The 20,742-nt window shown below is 46.6% G+C and overlaps 1 protein-coding gene and 1 long non-coding RNA gene across 3 annotated transcripts in view; one reads left to right on the top strand and one right to left on the bottom strand.

The window, feature by feature from the left end:
* Positions 1–20,742, top strand: part of LOC103305839 (uncharacterized) — a 40,117-nt gene that overhangs the window by 6,178 nt on the left and 13,197 nt on the right. The window lies entirely within an intron of this gene.
* Positions 17,845–20,742, bottom strand: part of PARD6G (par-6 family cell polarity regulator gamma) — a 100,250-nt gene continuing 97,352 nt past the window's right edge. For both annotated transcript variants that reach the window (XM_005281424.4, XM_042860467.2), the window contains one exon: positions 17,845–20,176. In XM_005281424.4, the coding sequence (XP_005281481.1) occupies positions 19,317–20,176 (860 nt within the window). In that variant the 3' untranslated portion in view covers positions 17,845–19,316. The remainder of the gene's footprint in view (positions 20,177–20,742) is intronic.

Raw genomic sequence — 20,742 nt, 5'->3', positions numbered from 1 at the left:
TCACCCTCAGGCCAATGGGCTGGTGGTGAGATTTTATGGAACTCTGAAGATGGCCATTAATGGTGATTTGGAATCTTGAGGCATGTAGGTAAGTATAGCAGGCCTATTGTAATTATGCAAAGTGTGGGCCATTAATGGTGATTTGGAATCTTGAGGACTCCCATTAACCAGGACAATTTACTGCAGATGGCTGTTTTACCTGTAAGTCTTCTTGTATACATGTGTGCTGGCAAGTGGGTAATGAAGTCTTACAGTGACATGTGATCATGTCACCTGAACTGGAATCCATCTTTAACCTGGTGCTTTTCTATTGAGAAGGGGTGGAGGGTGGGAACCCAGAAAGACAAAGGATTCCCGCCTTATGCAAAAGATATACAAGTGGGTGGAGCAGAGAAAAGACTTTCCTGGACCAGCATCTGCTGGACTGGGACAAGTATTTACCCCACTGTGACGTTGCACTCTATATTATTTTATAAAAATATGCTAATGTAACTGGAATATGCTTCATGCAAAAGGTCTCTTGTAAGGTATCATTACAAAACTTATAATCTACTGAGTGTGATCATCCTATTTGTATAAATGTAACACTTGTATCTGAAACTAGAAATATAACTGAGGGCCTATTAAGAACTGGAGTACTTGTGGCACCTTAAAGACTAACAAATGTATTTGAGCATAAACCTTCGTGGGCTAAAACCCACTTCATTGGATGCATAGAATGGAACACACAGAAAGAAGATATTTATACATCCAGAGAACATGAAAAGGTGGAAGTAGCCATACCAACTGTAAGAGGCCAATCAATTGAGATAAGCTATCATCAGCAGGAGAGAGAAAAAAAACCTTTGAAGTGATAATCGAGATGACCCATAGAAGGTGTGAGGATATTTTAACATGGGGAAATAGATTCAATTAGTGTAATGACCCAACCATTCCCAGTCTCTGTTCAACCTAAGTTAAATGTATCTAATTTGCATATTAATTCAAGTTCAGCAGTCTCTTTTTGGAGTCTGTTTTTGAAGTTTTTTTGTTGCAAAATTGCCACCTTCAAGTCTGTCACTGTGTGGTTAGAGAGGTTGAAGTGTTCTCCCACTGGTTTTTGAATGTTATGATTCCTGATGTCAGATTTATGTCCATTTATTCTTTTGTGGTTTAGCCAATGTATATGGCAGAGGGGCATTGCTGGCACATGCTGGCATATATCACGTTGGTAGATGTGCAGGTGAACGAGCCCCTGATGCCGTGGCTGATGTGATTAGGTCCTATGATGGTGTCACTTGAATAGATATGTGGACAGAGTTGGCATCGGGCTTTGTTGCAAGGATAGGTTCCTGGGTTAGTGTTTATGTTAGGTTGGGGGGCTGTCTGTAAGCGAGGACTGGTCTGTCTCCCAAGATCTGTGAGAGTGAGGTATCATCTTTCAGGATAGGTTGTAGATCTTTGATGATGCGCTGGAGAGGTTTTAGTTGGGGGCTGAAGGTGACGGCTAGTGGCTTTTTGTTATTTTCTTTGTTGGGCCTGTCCTGTAGTAGGTGACTTCTGGGTACTCTTCTGGCTGTGTCAATCTGTTTTTTCACTTCAGCAGGTGGGTATTGTAGTTTTTAAGAATGCTTGATAGAGATCTTGTAGGTATTTGTCTCTGTCTGAGGGATTGGAGCAAATGCAATTGTATCTTAGAGCTTGGCTGTAGACAATGGATTGTGTGGTGTGTCCTGGATGGAAGCTGGAGGCATGTAGGTAAGTATAGCGGGCCTATTGTAATTATGCAAAGTGTGGGCCATTAATGGTGATTTGGAATCTTGAGGACTCCCATTAACCAGGACAATTTACTGCAGATGGCTGTTTTACCTGTAAGTCTTCTTGTATACATGTGTGCTGGCAAGTGGGTAATGAAGTCTTACAGTGACATGTGATCATGTCACCTGAACTGGAATCCATCTTTAACCTGGTGTTTTTCTATTGAGAAGGGGTGGAGGGTGGGAACCCAGAAAGACAAAGGATTCCCGCCTTATGCAAAAGATATACAAGTGGGTGGAGCAGAGAAAAGTGGGAGCCATCATGAGGAATCCCCTAGTTACCACCTGAGCTGGAACAAGGGTTGTACCAGGGGAAAAGGATTGTGCCCAGACTAGGAAGGCGTCCAGTCTGTGAAAGAGACTTATTGAAACATTTTTCAGGGTGAGATTTTATCTGTACTCAGTTGTATTACTGTATTAGGCTTAGATTTGCATGTTTTATTTTATTTTGCTTGGTAATTCACTTTGTTCTGTCTGTTACTACTTGGAACCACTTAAATCCTACCTTTTGTATTTAATAAAATCACTTTTTACTTATTAATTAACCCAGAGTATGTATTAATACCGGGGAAGGGGGGGGGGGGTAAACAGCTGTGCATATCTCTATCAGTGTTATAGAGGGCAAACAATTTTTGAGTTTACCCTGTATAAAAAAAAAACGGATTTATTTGGAGTTTGGACCCCATTGGGAGTTGAGCATCTGAGTGTTAAAGACGGGAACACGTCTGTAAGTTGCTTTCAGTTAAGCCTACAGCTGTTAGGGGATGTGGTTCAGACCGTGGGTCTGGGTTTGCAGCAGGCTAGCGGGTCTGGCTCAAACAGGCAAGGCACTGAAGGCCTAAGCTGCTAGGGCAGGAAAGCAGGGGCAGAAGTAGTCTTGGCACATCAGGTGGCAACTCCCAGTGGGTTTCTGCGATCCAACCCATTACACCCACCTGCTGTTCGCATACAGGGAAGTGCTCCAGGAACCCATGGGGTTCTCTCCTTTGCAGTTGCTGTATGGGAAGGGAGTGAAGGGACCCCTGGGCTTGTTGAGGGATGAATTGGAAGGGAAGGCCTCCCTGAATGGAGAATCAGTGGTGAAGTATGTACTGACTTTCTGGGATAAGCTCGCTGAGCTCAGGGCCCAAGGGAGGCAGAAGGTCTGCTATGACCGCTCAGCCCAGGTGAGGGTTCTCATCCTGGTGAGGAAGAATAAGCTGCAAGCTGCCTGGGACAGGCCCTTCAAGGTCATCAAGCAGCTGAATGAGGAGAATCTGCCCAACCGGGCTCACAGGCACTGAGGGGACCAGGTCAACATAATGGAGCTATACCCTGACAGGAAGAGGCTGGTACTGGCTGTGTGTGGCCAGTGGGAAGATCCCCTGGTGGGTCTCTTCTCTGAAACAGGAGCTGGCCCCTTGCTGGAATCAATTACTTTCTCGGACCAGCTAACCCCTGGTCTGCAGGCAAAGATCAGAGAGGCACTGCATTAGTACCAACAGCTGTTTTCCAACTGGCCTGGGCTCACTAACCAAGCTGTCCACTGTGTGGAGATGGGAGCTGGCCCTCCCATCAGGTGTTCCCCATTTAGAGTAAATGGGAACACAGCCCAGGTGCTGGAGGGAGAGGTCAGAGACATGCTGGTTTTAGGGGTGATCCAGCCATCCTGGTTTTAGGGGTGATCCAGCCATCCACCAGCCGGAGGCCTCTCCTGTTGTGTTGGTCCCCAGAATAGAATCATACAATGTCAGGGTTGGAAGGGACCTCAGGAGGTCATCTAATCCAACCCCCTGCTCAAAGCAGGACCAATCCCCAGGCAAATTTTTGCCCCAAATGGCCCCCTCAAGGATTGAACTCAACCCCGGGTTTAGCAGGCCAATGCTCAAACCACTGAGCTATCCCAGATGGGTTGATCTGATTCTGTGTGGCCTATCGGAAGCTCAATGCCAAAACCATATCTGGTGCCTGCCCCATCTAGGCCTGATGAAATCCTAGACAAGTTGCAGGGGACTTGGTACCCTACGATCAGAAATCTCACCACAGGCTACTGACAAGTACCTTTGGAACCAGATGCCAGGTTGAAACCTGCTTTTGTCACCACTTCGGGGCTGTACAAATCCCTGGTCTTACCTTTTGGCCTCCAGGAGGCGCCGGTCACCTGCCAGCACCAGGTGGATCAGTTACTGACGGGGATGGAGAATTTCACCCTAGCAGACATTGATGATATTTGTGTCATTAGCCAGACCTGGGAGGACCAGGGGAAGAGGGGGTTGGGTCACCTCCAGGATGCAGGGCTGACTGTAGAAGCTGGCAAGTGCAAGGTGGGGATGGCAGAGGTGTCGTACCTGGCCACAAGGTGGGGAGCGGCTGCCTAAAGCCAGAGCCGGCCAAGGTGGAGACAATCAGAGAGTGGCCTGCTCCCCAGACTAAGAAACAGGCCCAGGCCTTTATTGGGATGGTGGGGCAGTACTAGAGGTTTGTGCCCCATTTTAGCTCTGTGTCAGCTCCCGTCACTGAGCTATGCAAGAAGGGTAAGCCAGTCAAGCTGGTCTGGACCAGGCAGTGCCAGAGGGCTCTCTGCATGCTGAAGGAGGAACCGGACAAGGGCCTGGTCCTGGGAAACCCAGACTTTGACAATCCCTTTATGGTGTTCACTGATGCCTCAGACACAGGGCTGGGTGTGGTGCTGATGCACACTGATGCAAAGGGGGAGAAACACCCCATCATGTACCTGAGCAGGAAGCTGCTGCCCCGGGAGCAGAGCTATGCAGCCATAGAGAAGGAATGCCTGGGCCTCAGGTGAGCTCTGAAAAGGCTGCAGCCGGATCTATTTGGACGCCACTTCACTGTGTGCACTGACCACTCGCCCAGCTGTGGCTGCACCAGATGCAAGGGGCCAACACCAAGTTCCTGAGGTGGACTCTGTCCCTCCAGGAGTATGAGATGGAGGTGGTCCCTGTTAAAGGGAGGGAAAATGTTAGAGCTGATGCTTTGTCCCAGAGAGGGGGGCCTGAACTTCCCCAGGCCACTGGCTAAAGTGGCCCTGCTCATTTTGGTCTCAAAGGGGGGAGAGATGTGACAAAGTGGGGATATTCCCTTGTTATGGTGTATATGAGCCTATTTGAGTCTATGTGAGTTTTACTGTTTTGCATGAATACTGTGTGTGCGCGCCTCAGTTTCCCTATGTGCTGCACTAATACCTCAGTGGTGGGAATAGGGGTGTGTGACTTTCGCTGAGACCTCTGGGGCAGGTGAGGCTGCTCCAGCCGTCTGTACATATGTGATGACTGGTGCCCTTCATAACCTGAGACCCACGAGGGGGAGCAATGGGGGTGTCTGAGGTTGGGTCACTCAAAGCTGGCAGTCTGCTTGGGGGGGACTGGAAGAGGGGAAAATCCAGGGCATCTGGTCCAGGACTCCCCAAGATGGACTTGGCTGAAAGTCACTGATTTTGTTAGCAAGTTCTGTTCTACGCTGTGTTCCTGTTGAATAATAAACCTTCTGTTTTTCTGACTGCGGAGTTGGGGTGCAGGGCCCTCTGGCTTCCCCTGGAGCCCCACTCGGGCGGACTCGCTGTGGGAAGTGCATGGTGTGGAAGGGGATGCTGAATGCTCCAAGGTCATTCAAACCAGGAAGGTTGAAGCTGTGTAAGCTGCTTGCCCTGGTGACAGTATGCTCAGTGAGAGGAGGCATATTCCCAGAGTCCTGACTGGCTTCATATGGAGTAGTTCTAGAACATCGCCTGGTGACTCGTGACAGAGCCACAGCCTGGCCCTACTCAGAGCTGCACAGGCAGCTGTGAAAAGCCGCAGCGGACCCTCCACCTGCCCATGGTGCAGGGGGCCCATTGAGAGCAGCTGCTCTCCCCCCACCTATGTCCACACACCCCGGACTCCCCACCCAGGGCAGGTGGAGGGTCCACAACTCCCCCCAACTGCCCACAGCATGGCTCTTACCATGGCTAGGCTGCGGCTCCAAGGCCCCCACCCTGCTGGAGCCAGGTCGATGTAGGGTGACCAGATGTCCTGATTTTATAGGGACAGTCCCAATATTTGGGTCTTTTTCTTATATAGGCACTGATTATCCTCCTCGCCCTGTCCCGATTTTTCACATTTTGCCATCTGGTCACCTTAGGTCTGTGAGAGCTGCGTGGGGAGCCTGGGTCCCTCCACCTGCCATGGCCAGCTTCTACATCCGTGAAGCGTCCTGAGTGATCCAGCAGTGCTTGATGTACTCAGTGACCAGGTGGTTCCAGAATATGGATGTGTGCACCATCTATTGCTCCACTGCAGTTAGGGAACCCTGTGGCTACAAATGCATGCACTATTTCCTGCACATTACCAAGAGTCACAATCCTAGGTAGCAGATGATTAATGGCTGTATACACTTGGAGGACAACTCCGAACTGATTGCCCACTGATCAGTAGCAATCCAGCATTGTAAGCTTCCAGAACACAAGCACTACTCACTTCTCCCCTGTCAATACAACTCTCATTTTGGTGTCCTTGAGCTGGGGGCAAGCTCACCGCACAGATCCAGCAATTCACCTTTTGCATGCAAAAATTCTGAAGCTACGGCTTGTTATTCCCTGCACGACTATGATATTCCACCAATCAATGCTGGTTTCTCAGGGCCAGAAGCAACAATCGACTATGGAGCAGCTCCATGACTGGCAGGAGCAACCTGGCATTTTTTGTCATAATACTATTCAGTTATTGTGCTGAAACGTCTCCCCATCATCTCCATCTTGCTTCAGCTGTGCAAATACAGGAGAATCATGCATGTCTTAGCAACACCCATGAAAATTGCACTGAGCTACAGAGACCAAAAAGTGGTGCTCAGGACTGTGGGAGTTTTTAAAAAATGGCACAAAAATTATGGGACAGAATAGGCATTATGGGATGAACCAAGTGTCATGGTGGTAATTTCACCCCTAACTTCCAGAAGTCCCTGGGTGAACCAGGGGCATCCCACAAAGCACTACAAAAATGTCCCACAAGGCATTCAGCCAGATAGCATCACAGGACACAATGGGATCTCTGCCTGCTGTGCACCACATTTTATGTTGCAACCACTCATGGTGAGGACAAGCAGCACTGATGCAAGCACCCCCGTGGAGATGCACACGAGTGACATTCTACATTTGGTTCCTATACGCCAACGTCACTTGCATTGACTGAACTTTGTCGTTTAGACATGCGGGCACTGCAATATGCTCCATCTCAGGCCAAGGTGGTTGAAAAGTAACAGAGTGGTTAGTCCGACACTGCCCTATATACCCTCGGTACAGGGCATGAGATTAGCTAGGTCACGTGCAGATCAAACAGGCACTGCTACCACAATCTCCAATCAGAGGCACGTGCACACACACGTGAAGTGGGGTACCTATAGGGACAATAGATGTTTCTTTCCAGCCCAGGTAGAGGTTTACTTATGGTTTGACATGATGGTTATATATATTTATTTTTTTAAAAACCCATTATCTAATAAGCATGGACATTCTAATTACTCATAAGTGCCTGATTCCATTTTGAATCCTACTGAACACTTCGCCTCAGTGATATTTTCAAGCAGTGGGTTCTACACACAGCACAGTATACGTTGTTTGTAGAAAAGTATTTCCTTGTTGTGGTTTTAAATCTTGCCAAATTAATGTTGGTCTTGTCTTATGACAAAAGGTAAATTAAATAGGAACAACGAGTTTGCCTTCTCTGTACGAGTCATTAGTTTGTGAGCCTCACTCATAACCCCCTCTTATATCTTCTCCAATGTAAACAATCAGTCCTATGCAGGGCTGGTTCCAGGCACCAGCTGAGCAAGCTTGTGCTTGGGGCGGCAGATTCTACGGGGCGGCATTCCGCCCAATCCTAGGGAGGTACGGCCTTTTTTTGGGGGGGTTTGCTGATCTGGCCGCCCTGTAGGGGGCAGCGGCGTGGAGGAGGGGAGTGCCCTGCTGGGAGCGGTCTGCGCACTCTGTCTGCCCCAGCTGGTGCCAGATCTGGAGCAAGCCCGGCAGGGGAGCCTGCGTCCTTCCCTCCCAGCCGACCGGAGTCCTCCCGGCAGGCGGCGCGGCGGTTGGGGCGGGGCCGCGTGGCGAGCGCCCCACTGAAGTCCTGGCAGCCCCTCTTCTCTCTCTCCCCCCTGCTAGCCAGGGCACATCTGCAGCGCAGGGAGGGCCCCTGCACCCTGGCGCCGGCCGCCCCAGAGTTTTTTTTTTTAATTATTATTTTTGCTCCTTTCCTACTTTGCCGCGCCGGCTGCGGCGCAGGTTTCTTCCCCCTCCCCCGGCTTTGCCGCTCCAGCTGTGTTGCAGGGTTTTTTTTGGTTTGCTGCTCCAGCTGCCCCGATTTTTTTTTTTTTGGCTTGGGGCAGCAAAAAAGCCAGACCCGGCCCTGGTCCTATGCCAAATCATATTCATTGCTTGTCTTTGTCTCCCTTCTATTTTTGTGATATTCCTTTTTGAGACAGTAATATCACAGCTGAAACACAGTATGGATGGTGAAGGTATTGCACTGATTCATTTATATATAAATATATAGCATTGTTTGCCATTCCATATGCATGCTAACATTTTGCAAAATAAAAGTTCTCCTGTTCTTTTGCATTAAGTTCTAAAGAAGCTCTTGCTCCTACTCCACTTTTCTAGATCTTCCAGCAAAAGAAAGGGATGGCGAACTGTCCTACTTACTAACAAATATCCTTGTTTTTTAATAAAGAACTTCAAGCCTTTATGCATCATCACACAAAAGCAAAACAAAGGGTACAAAATCAATTTTGCATATTCCATGTGATATTTATTCACAATATTTTTTTCTTCCTCACCCCACGTCTTCCTAAACTGTATTCTTTCTAGAAGGAAAAAGTAGACAAGTGTGCTCAGTTTCTCAAGTGATTTACCTCAGGGCAAAAAGGAAGCTTTTATTCAATATTGAAACTTAAGATAAGGGACAGGAACTCACGATTATTGATGGCTGATGATTCAGTCAGAATCCGCTAATATGCATATGCAATAGATTATTAATATTTTAACAGACATCAGTAACTTTGAATAGCAAGAACAAGGTCAATAGTAGAAATATCCTGATGTCACATGACATTTCAGCCAGTCCTAGCTAGGATCTTTGAATTTAAAGTCTTGTTTGAAGAGGAGTTAGGTAAATGATTAAAATATCTGACGTCCTTATTTTGTTTGCTCAGTTTACCAGGCAAAAGGATGATTTTTCTGTCACTTCTAAACTCAGCCTAATATGTGAAAAGCAAGCTGTATTGTTTCTGCCACTTCTATCAGTATTAGTTGTACAGATCATCAATTAGAATTGAACTGTCAGTTCTGCTGAGGAGTTGAAGCAGTTAGCACTGAAGATATTGTATGAATATGCAAGAGCCACTTCAATTCTAACAGAAGTAAAAAAAATCTTGTTTTAGTTAATTAAGGAGACATACGTTGAAGACATAGGGTGCAGATATGCAAAGTAACATGCTATTTTTACATAACCACATACTAAATTCTCAGTGGCTATCAAACTGAGAAGCTTCCAACTACCTAGCCTCACCCCATAGCCATCAATCTCATGCGGTATTCCAGACACACAGATGTTTCTATCCTGTCCTCAACAATTGATATGCTATCACAAAACTGTCCATGGAAAGGTCTACAAAAGCCTCACTCAACAGCTGTTAGAATAATAATAATAAAATAAAAACAAAAAAACCCCACACTATTGAAAAGATGGCTGTGATATTAGTAAAGGAGGAGAGCCTTTCCTGGCCCTAGAATTAAGACTTCTCCCCAGCAGGACATACTATTAAAGTCAAGCCAAACCTGCCCATCATCCACTGACTGGGCCACTATTAACTGAGTTTTCCTTAGAGGTCTCCCATTAGAGTAGCAACTAAGCTTAACTTTGCTAAAAGGGACATCCTCAATTTAAAGAGAAAGTCATTTCTGTCTAAAACTGTTACTTACTATTGTTACAGTTAACACCTTACACTTATATAACAGAACGTTGAGAAGTCTTCTTTCTTCTATTTTTCCAGTTTGTTTACATAGGACATTTGTTAGCATTTCACATATACAGTAGTCAGTGTCAGACTTCTTGTACATAGTCAAGAGATTTTTATTTGTGTGCATCTCTCTCGGAGCGACAGTGGAAGAGAAAAGCTATTTTAAAAAGTAACCATGACAAACTACAGACATTGGTGATGGGGTGGAACTCTGAGCAGTCATACCTGAAACTACTTTTAATTCCATTTTTGAAATGATTTCAAGCTGATAGTATCCCTCAATTGTATGCATTCACGACCCAAAATGGGAATGACAGATTCAGCTCCTAGAACCTTAATTTTATCCTGTAATGAGGTAACATGGGCTATGACTTTCTTTGTGAGAACTATGCACTACCTTCAACTAAGTTGATATGATTTTCCATCTGAGTCAATCTGGCTGGCTTCTTGTATATCCAATTTTGTGGAAGCTTCCTTGAAGGAGAAGGTAGTTATCTCTGCTGCCTCAGGCACTCTTATTTGTTAAATACTTCCATTTCTGAGGTAATAGAATCCTTTTATGCTGTACGACCACTTGCTGAAAAGATTAAATTGAAGCACACAGTCTTGGCTTGTCTGCTTTCTCTACTTGCAGAAGTTTTTTCTGGAATCAGAACCATACCAATTCATTCATCTTGAAGGAGGAATGTAAACTTAAGGTTTAGAGCAAATTGGGTACAATTAGTCTAAAGCTTTAGCACCATTCCGGGACAGGTGCCTAAAGTCCCATCTACACTAAAAATGCAAGAGTTTTGATCAAGTCAGAGACCAGCCATATAATAACTGGTGCAAATGAAGCGCAGACCTGTAGATACCTTAAAACTTTCTCTTTTTCTGGGAAGTGTCATTCTTCTCATTGAGGTGTTTGCTTGAAAGCCTGATGACAATTTAGATATCAGTTGGTGCTGAGGATCCATTTTAAAACAGAAGTATTCAGTTAGTCTGCAGTTGTAACTGGACTTCAAAGTACTTCTACTCGTGCCAATCAGTCTGCATAGAAGTTCCTGATGTAAGTTTTTAATCCAATATACATTTTAACAAGCAGGACTAATTAAGAGATTTGGGACGATTTATCCTTCATTTTAGTATTTTGTAGACAATGTAGTGAACTTTACTTATAGCATCATCTACCCTTGACAAAGTATTGTTTTACTCAGAGGGGCTTCAGGACTCCAAATGCACTTTATTTGTACTCTCATGCAGCAGTGTACACCATGGCATCATATAATACATAAGTGTCGTAGGTGTTTTCTGGGAAGTCAGAGCAACCCCATCTCTATAGGGAAAACATACCACTTGAAAACAGACCTATGGAAGACAGAGCAAGCTACTCTCCTTCCAGGGGAATCAGAACAGCAACAACTGCATCCCTTATTAAAGAAAGGTCATCTATGAGGAAAAACCCAACCCAACAGAAATCAAAACAGTCTGCTGTGGCCACATGAGCACAGAGGGTCCACTGAGGAACAGAGCAACAAAAGTACCCCCAAACACAACAAAAGTGTGACCAGAAACTAGAGTCCAACTGCTTTGACATGACTGAAGAGTCAGACGTTTCTACTGAAAGATGATGTAAGGGGGAGGAAAGAAGGTTGCAGTGCAAGTTCCAAACAAGTGCCAGCACCAGCTTTGAAGACATTTAAATTAAAAGCCATGCAGAGAGCTATCACGATTTGTGATCCATGACTAGTCACATTGCTCAACCTGTCATTATTTCATGAAGAAAATAAAACTTCAGCCAGACAGAAACCCTCTTACTCAGAGAACAGTATACCTTTAAATAAAACTACTTTTATTGATAAACTGGTCTGTGACTGAAGCACACAATGGAACTGTGAGAAACTGTCTACTGCACCAGTATCCATCAGCTAAAAAATGACTACGTCTGCCAGCATACCAATAAAGTCATTGAAAGAGATTGTTGTCACAGGATCAATGTGCCATTCTTGCTGGCCTGACCAAAATAGGTACACATCTCTAAAACTGACAGCAAACAGGAGAGAATGTTAATATATATTGTGACAGACCCAGAGCAGTGGGGTATAGGAGTCTGGTAGAGGGCAAATAACTACTCATCCAGTGACCAGTATGTCTGTTCCCTGAGTGACCAGAGCAGGAGCTGCACTAGAGTAATCAGGAATCTGCTAGAACCAGTTAAGGCAGGCAGGCTAATTAGGACACCTGGAGCCAATTAAGAAGAAGCTGCTAGAATCAATTAAGGCAGGCTAATCAGGGCACCTGGGTTTTAAAAAGGAGCTCACTTCAGTTTGTAGTGCGAGTGTGAAGAGCTGGGAGCAAGAGGCGCAAGGAGCTGAGAGTGAGAGGGTGTGCTGTTGGAGGACTGAGGAGCACAAGCGTTATCAGACACCAGGAGGAAGGTGTTTGGAGGAGGCCATGGCGAAGTAGCCCAGGGAGTTGTAGCTGTCATGCAGCTGTTACAGGAGGCACTATAGACAGCTGCAGTCCACAGGGCCCTGGGCTGGAACCTGGAGTAGAGGGCGGGCCCGGGTTCCCCCCAAACCTCCCAATTGACCTGGACTGTGGGTTCTTCCAGAGGGGAAGGTTTCTGGGCTGTTCCCCAACCCACATGGTGAATCTCTGAGGCAAGAAAATCCACCAATAAGCGCAGGATCCACCAAGATAGAGGAGGAACTCTGTCACACTGGTGTGAAGAGTGGGATCTCTTGGGGCGCACAGCGTGGCGGAAGAAGGAGGGTGATTTAACAAAAAAACAAAACAAAAAAAGAGAGGGTTTATTTTTTTTCACCACAATGGATGATGTAGTGCGGGCACTGATACAAGCTCCGGCGGCCCAGCAGGAGGCTACCCGTGTCCAGGCAGCCGCCCAACAGGAGTCAGTGAGGCTGCAGCAAGAGACTAATCGCCTGCTGATGGACCAGGCTGCTCAAGACCGAGCTATGTTGCGGGAACTGGTAAACCAGGTAAAGTCCCTTACAGAGCTGAATCGCGGCCATGATGGGACGCGGCTCATACGGGCCAGCCATTGGCTGCAGAAAATGACATGGGAGGATGATGTGGAGGCATAACTTCTGGCCTTTGAGAGGACAGCCCTACGGGAAGCCTGGCCTCGAGATCAGTGGTCTGGCATCCTTGCCCCATTCCTGTGTGGGGAGGCCCAGAAGGCCTACCATGATCTGCCTGAAGAGGCTGCGGCAGACTACCCCCAGCTGAAAGCAGAGATCCTGGCCAGATCTGGGGTAACAACAGCAGTGCGGGCCCAGCAGTATCACGGTTGGAGGTACCAGGAAGACAAAACCCCACGGTCCCAATTGTATGACCTCATCCATCTCGCACGAAAGTGGTTGCAAACAGAATCCCGGAGTCCGGAAGAGATACTAGCGGTTCTGGTCATCGACCAATACATGAGGGGACTACCACCAGACCTTCGTGCCTGGGTAAGCCAGAACGAACCCTCCACCTATGACGAGGTTGTCGCCCTGGTAGAGAGGCGAAGGACAGCGAGGGAGCTTACCCGACCAGTTAAGGAAGAGGCACCCCGGGTTAAACTAGCAGCACCAAGCCCTAAAGTTCGGGTGACTGGGCCACCAGGAGGGCCCAGGTGGAAAAAGAAAGAGAGAGGCCCCATCAGAGGCCACAAAGAGTCGGAGCACTGAGGAAGAAGAGGATCGTGATGTTAGACTGCCCAAACCAAGAGACCGGGGAACGCCTAGGGCTCCATACAGATGTTATGCCTGCGGGGAGTGGGGACACATAGCTTGCACAGTGTCCCAATGCTGAGGAGCCTATGCAGTGTAACCTGGGGAACCGGGCAGATCCATGCTCCCTAATCCACCTTGTGGGGGTCTCACTAACCCCACATATGTATACCAGACCAGTGAAACTAAATGGGGTAGGGACCACGGCACTGGTTGATTTGGGGAGTGCTATCACGCTTATCTCAGGGAAGCTCGTGAAGCGTAGTCAGCTGCTGCAGGCTAAACGTACGGGTATACTAACTGTCCCATGGACATGTTAACTACCCACCATCCCAGTAAAAATCGAGATCCAAGGGAACACTACTGAGGTAGCAGCATGTGTAGTCCCTAAACTCCCATACCCGGTGCTCATAGGGAGGGACTTCCCAGTGTTTGGAAACTTACTCCCAGTAGGGGGATTGGATAAAGATGGGGACCCTAAAATTGGTGAGGCATCCACAGCAGACTGTCAACCCCCAATCTTCTCTGAAATATCCCCAGATTTGTTCTCCACTCCCAGACAGGGTAGAAAGTCAAAAAGGGAAAGAAGGGAAGCTAAGGCCTTGGGAACCCGAATACTGACCCAAAGCCAGAGGGTTGCTCTTGTAGGTAGGTAGACCCGTGCAGCTGAAAAGGAGGCCACGCAGGAGGGAGAAGCACCCGAGTCTGACCTCCACCCTAACGCTTCTGAACCAGTAGAGGCAACAGAGACTGGGCCTCTAGATCTTGGGCAGATTAGCCCCGGGAGAGGAAATTTTGGACGGGACCAGGCAGAAGACTCAAGGTATAACAACATTAGGAAGGAGGTGACTGAAATAGATGGGGTCCCCATGGAAGGAAAAACCCAGGGACCAGGACCCTACTTCATAATGAAGAAGGATCTCTTATACTGGGTTGCACCAGTATGGGGGCAGAAGGTACAGCAGATCCTAGTACCTCTGCTGTCACACTTAATACAGAAGGCTGTATTAAGTCTTGCTCATAGTCATCTTTTTGGGGGGCATTTGGGGGTAGAGAAGACCCTGGCACGAGTCCTATGACGGTTCTTCTGGCCCGGAGTACATGAAGAAGTGCAGAGGTACTGTGCCTCCTGCCTGGAGTGTCAGCTGCACAGTCCATGTCCCCACTTGAGGGCACCTTTAGTACCCCTTCCCATCATAGAGGTCCCCTTCGAGTGAATAGCCATGGACCTAGTGGGACCCCTTGGAGAAGACGGCTCGGGGCCACCAATATATACTTGTTGTTTTGGACTATGCTACTCGCTACCCAGAAGCCATTCCCCTGCGGAACACGGCTTCTAAAACTATAGCCAAAGAGCTGGTGCGGATCTTTGCCTGAATGGGACTACCGAAGGAGATAAATGGGGTTCCTTGGTCGGTGGTTATGTCGAAGCTAATGAAGGACCTCTGTACGCTGCTCCATATACATACCCTGAGAACTTTGGTCTACCATCCGCAGACTGATGGGTTGGTAGAAAGGTTTAACCGAACCCTCCAGGTTATGATAAGGAAGGTGGTAAGTCGGGACGGGAAGGATTGGGACACCCTACTACCCTACCTTATGTTAGCTATCCGGGAGGTACCACAGGCCTCAACTGGGTTTTCCCCCGTCGAGTTATTATATGGGCGTCATCCCCGTGACATACTAGATATCGCCAAAGAGATCTGGGAAGAGGAACCTAATGAGGGGAGAAATATAATAGAGCATGTAATGCAGATGCGAGAACAGATAGCCCGGGTTACCCCTATTGTACGGGAACATTTGGAGAAGGCACAGGAGGCCCAACGAACCCATTACAATCGCCAGGCAAAAGTGTGACAGTTCCAACCAGGGGATCGGGTTATGGTGTTGGTACCCACGGCAGAAAGCAAGCTTCTGGCCCAATGGCAGGGGCCCTATGAGGTGGTTGAACCCATGGGGGAAGTAACCTACAAGGTGCGGCAGCCAGGACGCAGAAAACAAGAACAGATTTATCACGTTAACCTTCTGAAACCCTGGCATGCACAAGAGGCATGCACAACCGACCAAAAAGACCTAACTCAGGAAAACAAGCCTTCCAAACAGGTGAGGGTGTCTCCCGATTTAACACCTGACCAGAAGAATGAGGTGTCTGAGATGATCTTCCGGAACCAAGATGTGTTCTCGACAAAACCGGGTCGAACAACCGAGACATATCACCACATCGTCACAAACCCTGGGGCCAGAGTAAAAATGCTGGAGTTGGGGATCATCGAAGAATCCCAGTCAGTGGTCCAGCCCAATCGTGCTGGTGCCCAAACCTGATGGCACCACAAGATTTTGCAACGACTTCTGGCGACTAAACGAAGTATCCCAGTTCGACGCATACCCCATACCTCACATAGATGAGCTAGTGGACCGTTTGGGTAATGCCCGGTACTTGACTACCCTAGACTTGACAAAGGGGTACTGGCAGATTTCCCTTGCAGAAGACGCAAAGGAAAAGACTGCGTTCTCTACACCAGAGGGTCTTTTTCAATACACTGTCCTCCCTTTTGGACTACATGGGGCCCCAGCTACCTTCCAGCGCTTCATGGACAAGCTATTACGCCCTCATAACATTTATGCTGCTGCCTACTTGGACGATGTGGTCATTCATACCCCAGACTGGGAAACCCACCTGGAGAAGGTGGAGGCAGTCCTCGATACCTTCAGGCGAGCTGACCTTACAGCAAACCCTGCCAAGTGCGCTGTAGGGTTTACAGAGGCCAAATATCTTGTCTACATTGTGGGAAAAGGTCTGGTAAAACCCCCAAGTGAACAAGTTAGAGGCCATCCAAAATTGGCCCCGACCAAGTCGCAAGAAACAAGTCCGGGCATTCCTAGGTGTGGTGGGGTATTACCGACGAGTTATCCCCCACTTTGCCACAAGGGCAAGCCCCCTGACAGACCTAGTGAAAGCCTGTGGATCTGATCTGGTGAGATGGTCTGACATAGCAGAGGAAGCATTCACAGACCTACGGACTGCCCTCTGCAGTAACCCCGTGATAGCCCTTGATTTCACCAAGAAGTTTATCCTGCAGACGGATGCATCAGAAGTAGGGTTGGGGGCCGTTCTATCACAGATGGTCGGGGAGGAGGAACACCCAATTCTATACCTCAGTCGGAAACTCCTTCCAAGGGAACAAAAATATGCAGTGGTGGAGAGAGAATGCCTCGCTGTAAAATGGGCCATGGAAACATTGCGCTACTACCTGCTCGGGCACAGATTTGTCCTCGTGATCGACCATGCCCCTCTTCAATGGATGCAGCGAAACAAGGAGAAGAACACCAGGGTGACCAGATGGTTCTTATCCCTCCAACCTTTCCAGTTCCGTGTGCAACACAGAGCAGAGAGCCGTCATGGCAACGCCGATGGCTTGTCACGTGTGCACTGTCTGGCGTCCCAAGCTGCCCAACCCCTTGGCGTTGAGCAGGGGGAGGTATATGTGACAGACCCAGACCAGTGGGGTACAGGAGTCTGGTAGAGGGCAAATATACTGGTCACTGGATAAGTAGTTTTCTGTTTCCTGAGTGACCAGAGCAGGAGCTGCACTAGAGTAATCAGGAACCTGCTAGAACCAGTTAAGGCAGGCAGGCTAATTAGGACACCTGGAGCCAATTAAGAAGAAGCTGATAGAATCAATTAAGGCAGGCTAATCAGGGCACCTGGGTTTTAAAAAGGAGCTCACTTCAGTTTGTGGTGCGAGTGTGAGGAGCTGAGAGTGAGAGGGTGTGCTGCTGGAGGACTGAGGAGCACAAGCATTATCAGACACCAGGAGGAAGGTCCTGTGGTGAGAATAAGGAAGGTGTTTGGAGGAGGCCATGGGGAAGTAGCCCAGGGAGTTGTAGTTGTCATGCAGCTGTTACAGGAGGCACTATAGACAGCTGCAGGCCACAGGGGCCCTGGGCTGGAACCCGGAGTAGAGGGCGGGCCCGGGTTCCCCCCAAACCTCCCAATTGACCTGGACTGTGGGTTCTTCCAGAGGGGAAGGTCTCTGGGCTGTTCCCCAACCCACACGGTGAATCTCTGAGGCAAGAAAATCCGCCAATAAGCGCAGGACCCACTAAGATAGAGGATAAATCCAAAAAATTACAGATTTAATTCCATGTCCTCAAGCATATCTGGCAGTGAACAGTGTAACATTGTGTTAATAAAGTAAAAGTTGCTCATTTGTATTTTTAAAAATTAGAGTGAGAAGGAATCCACATACACCTTCCAAGTCCAGAACTGCACCTTGTTAAAACTTAAGTCGTCCAAGTTTTCAAACCCAGTGCAATATTAAAGAAATGCCCATTCCACCACATTAAAAAAAAAATCAGAAAAGCTTTAATACACAATACTACAAGGTTAAAAAAAAAAAAGAAAATGACACAGCTAAAAGTAGAAAAATACATTGTAAGACAATTATATTTGTTCCTTAAACTGTTGAAGATATTACAAAATATTTTAGATTAGACCATTTTAACAATTTGTGGCATTTTCTGGAAATGAGAAACAGAATTCGGAGCAAAATTGCTTCCATTGGGTAATGGGTCCAGGTATTGACTCCCAAGTTAGTAGCTCTTAAATCCCTAAACAACATGGCAGATCCCTCTCTGATGCATCAGTGTCTGAAATATTGAGCAAACTGTTCAGAGATAGGCTAGGAAGTCAGCCAGTATCCTTCAAATAGTGTACTATAGACAGCCAGCCTTTTGTAGCTAAAGTCTTTGTGGTTTCAAATTGCCTCTAAAACACAGCAAAAAGCTCTTTCCATCAGTGATGTAGTCTAAGACGTGGTGCTAATACGTATTTAAGTCATTCATATTTTTTGTTGCCCTTCTGGCTTGTGTTCTCTAAATTCATACTACTCATGTTACCAAGAGATGGAGACAATGAAAACAACAGTCACTAAAATTGGCAATGTTCTTGTCTAATAAATATTTAAAAAAAAAAATGCACTTTTCATGTGATGGTGCTGGAGTCAGTTTAAACTCCTCTAGGTAAATCTATTTTCCTTTTCACATACAGTAACCTAATATACAAAAATGTTATAACTCAGACAGTACTGCCACTGACCAGCAGGTGGTGCTGATCTAAAAGGAATGATGGTATCAACATCCTCCTCTATGCCTCTTACTTAAGACTTTAAAAAAAAAATTACACATATACACACATCTCATCTCATTTGGTCAAAGTTTTGTTTGGAAAGTGTAAATGCAGCGTTTCCCCAACATTGCTACCACCAGAGTGGGAAACTGCTACTTTATATAGAGCTTGTCCAGGTTAGACATAACATGGCAAATAATCTGTGTAAACAAGTTAATGGAAGACCAGTATGTAATAATAGGAGGACTGATCAATTGTCATGAACTTTTAATATTTTAAGAGAAAACTGTTTTTCTCTGACCAATTTAAAAAAAAAGACCCCAAACTGACATGTCTGTTACTATTCCCAAAAATCCACGCAAACCCAAAAGAGCACCGCTGCCATTTCCTAGCTCATGGGATTTTTTCTGAAGTTTGTGTCAACTGAAAGTAATTTTAGATTTGGTGCTTCCATTTGCTCTCTCATTTTAAAACTGGGACATAAACTATATATTTATACTATTTTTCAGAATTTGAAGTAACAGTTTTACATCTAATCCCCAAAACCATGTTTCCTAGAAAGTAACATTTTTCACACCCATGGGGTCTATACGAATGTAGGTTCTCTTGTTCTGTGCGTCAGGGGTTGCAAGAGTCCAATTTGTTCCAATTGGCACTTAAGACTGAAAACACTCAGTACAGGAACCGCCACTAAAGTGTAATCACGGTTCCATCCTCTTCAATGCCTCCTCTGGGGATAACCAAACTATGTCGGGGATCAGTTTTTAAGGAGCTTAGTATTTTGTGGATGTTGCCGTTGCTTTCTCGGCCAGAGTTACTGTTGAGAGCCAGGTCTCTCTGAAGTCTGTGGCTAAGACTGCTGCCATTGATTCGGGAGAGGCTACTAGAGGGGAAGCTGTGCAGTTTGGGAATGTGCTGTGGGTCCAAACCACCCTCAATGACAATGTCAGCTTCCTCATCACTTTCCATCTCATCAGGATGGAAGTTTTGCAGCACGTGTGAGGAAGGCAAGCTGTGGTGACTAGCTGTGCTATCTGTAGACTGGCCTGAGCTGCCAGACATCCTACTGCTTCGGCTATAATTGTTCCTTTGGTTTGCTGGCTTGACAGTGATGATAAGATTGTGGCTGTTGGCGATCATCATGTCCGTTACTTGGTCAAGGGTTTTCCCAGCCACTTCAATGCCATTAACTTCCAGGACCTCATCATTAACAGCCAGCAATCCTGTGCTCTCTGCTAAGCCGCCAGGAACCATACGAGAGATGAAAATACCAGGTACTCTTTCCAGTCCATGAGGAGTTACTCTCATACTGGTCCCATCGCGGATGTAAAATCCTAATGGTTTCTCATACCCGTGTCGATAGAGCCTCACTCTTCTGTGCGTTTCAGGAAGAATGTCCACATCAATGATGGAAGACACTGGTCTAAAATCCTGAGGCATGCTGATATTAATGTGGGGACGCCTGCGAAGGTTGTCGTTGCGGAGGGTCACCAGAGCCTTCTTTTTCCTGGTTAGTGTGTTGGCCCCAAAGTTACTATAGTCCACTTCATCTGGAAAAGAGAAGATACTGTTATATATCAATGTTATGGATTATTGGTCAATCTGGAAGGTATACCTGATAAGCAGATCTGGTTCAGTGAAGTCTCTCTCCCAATATATGAATGCCAATGAATGCCACTGCTTAGCCAAAAATCTCATTTAATTTCATGTTTGTTACCACTTCAGACAATTCACTGAATTACAATTAATACTTCCAATGGCAATCATATTTTGCAAGATTCATTTTAGATGTTCAGTCTCACTCTCTGTTTTTATAGCATGAGAATACTTGCTATTGCAAGTCTGACACACGGTTCTACTCTTACAGACAGATTTTCAATGGTAGGGATGTGTATTTTATGCACACATCTCAGGTGTGCAAATACCAGATGTCCATATGCAAATTATCCACACATGCCTAACTCTGAAATCTGAATCTTGGGAATATTTTATGTCCAGGCTACAGATTTGTAAAACTGGGTTGGTACCTGGAATGAGTGTTACTCTGTGTGAAGAATGTGTTGTGTGTACATTTTAAAAGTGGTTAAATTTCCTTTGCAGTTTTATTCCAAGAATG

The sequence above is a fragment of the Chrysemys picta genome, chromosome 2 (genome assembly GCF_011386835.1).
Source record: "Chrysemys picta bellii isolate R12L10 chromosome 2, ASM1138683v2, whole genome shotgun sequence".
NCBI classification, from domain to species: domain Eukaryota; kingdom Metazoa; phylum Chordata; order Testudines; family Emydidae; genus Chrysemys; species Chrysemys picta.
The sequence above is the reverse complement of the archived record's forward strand: the minus strand, read 5'-3'. Positions and strand labels throughout refer to the sequence as shown.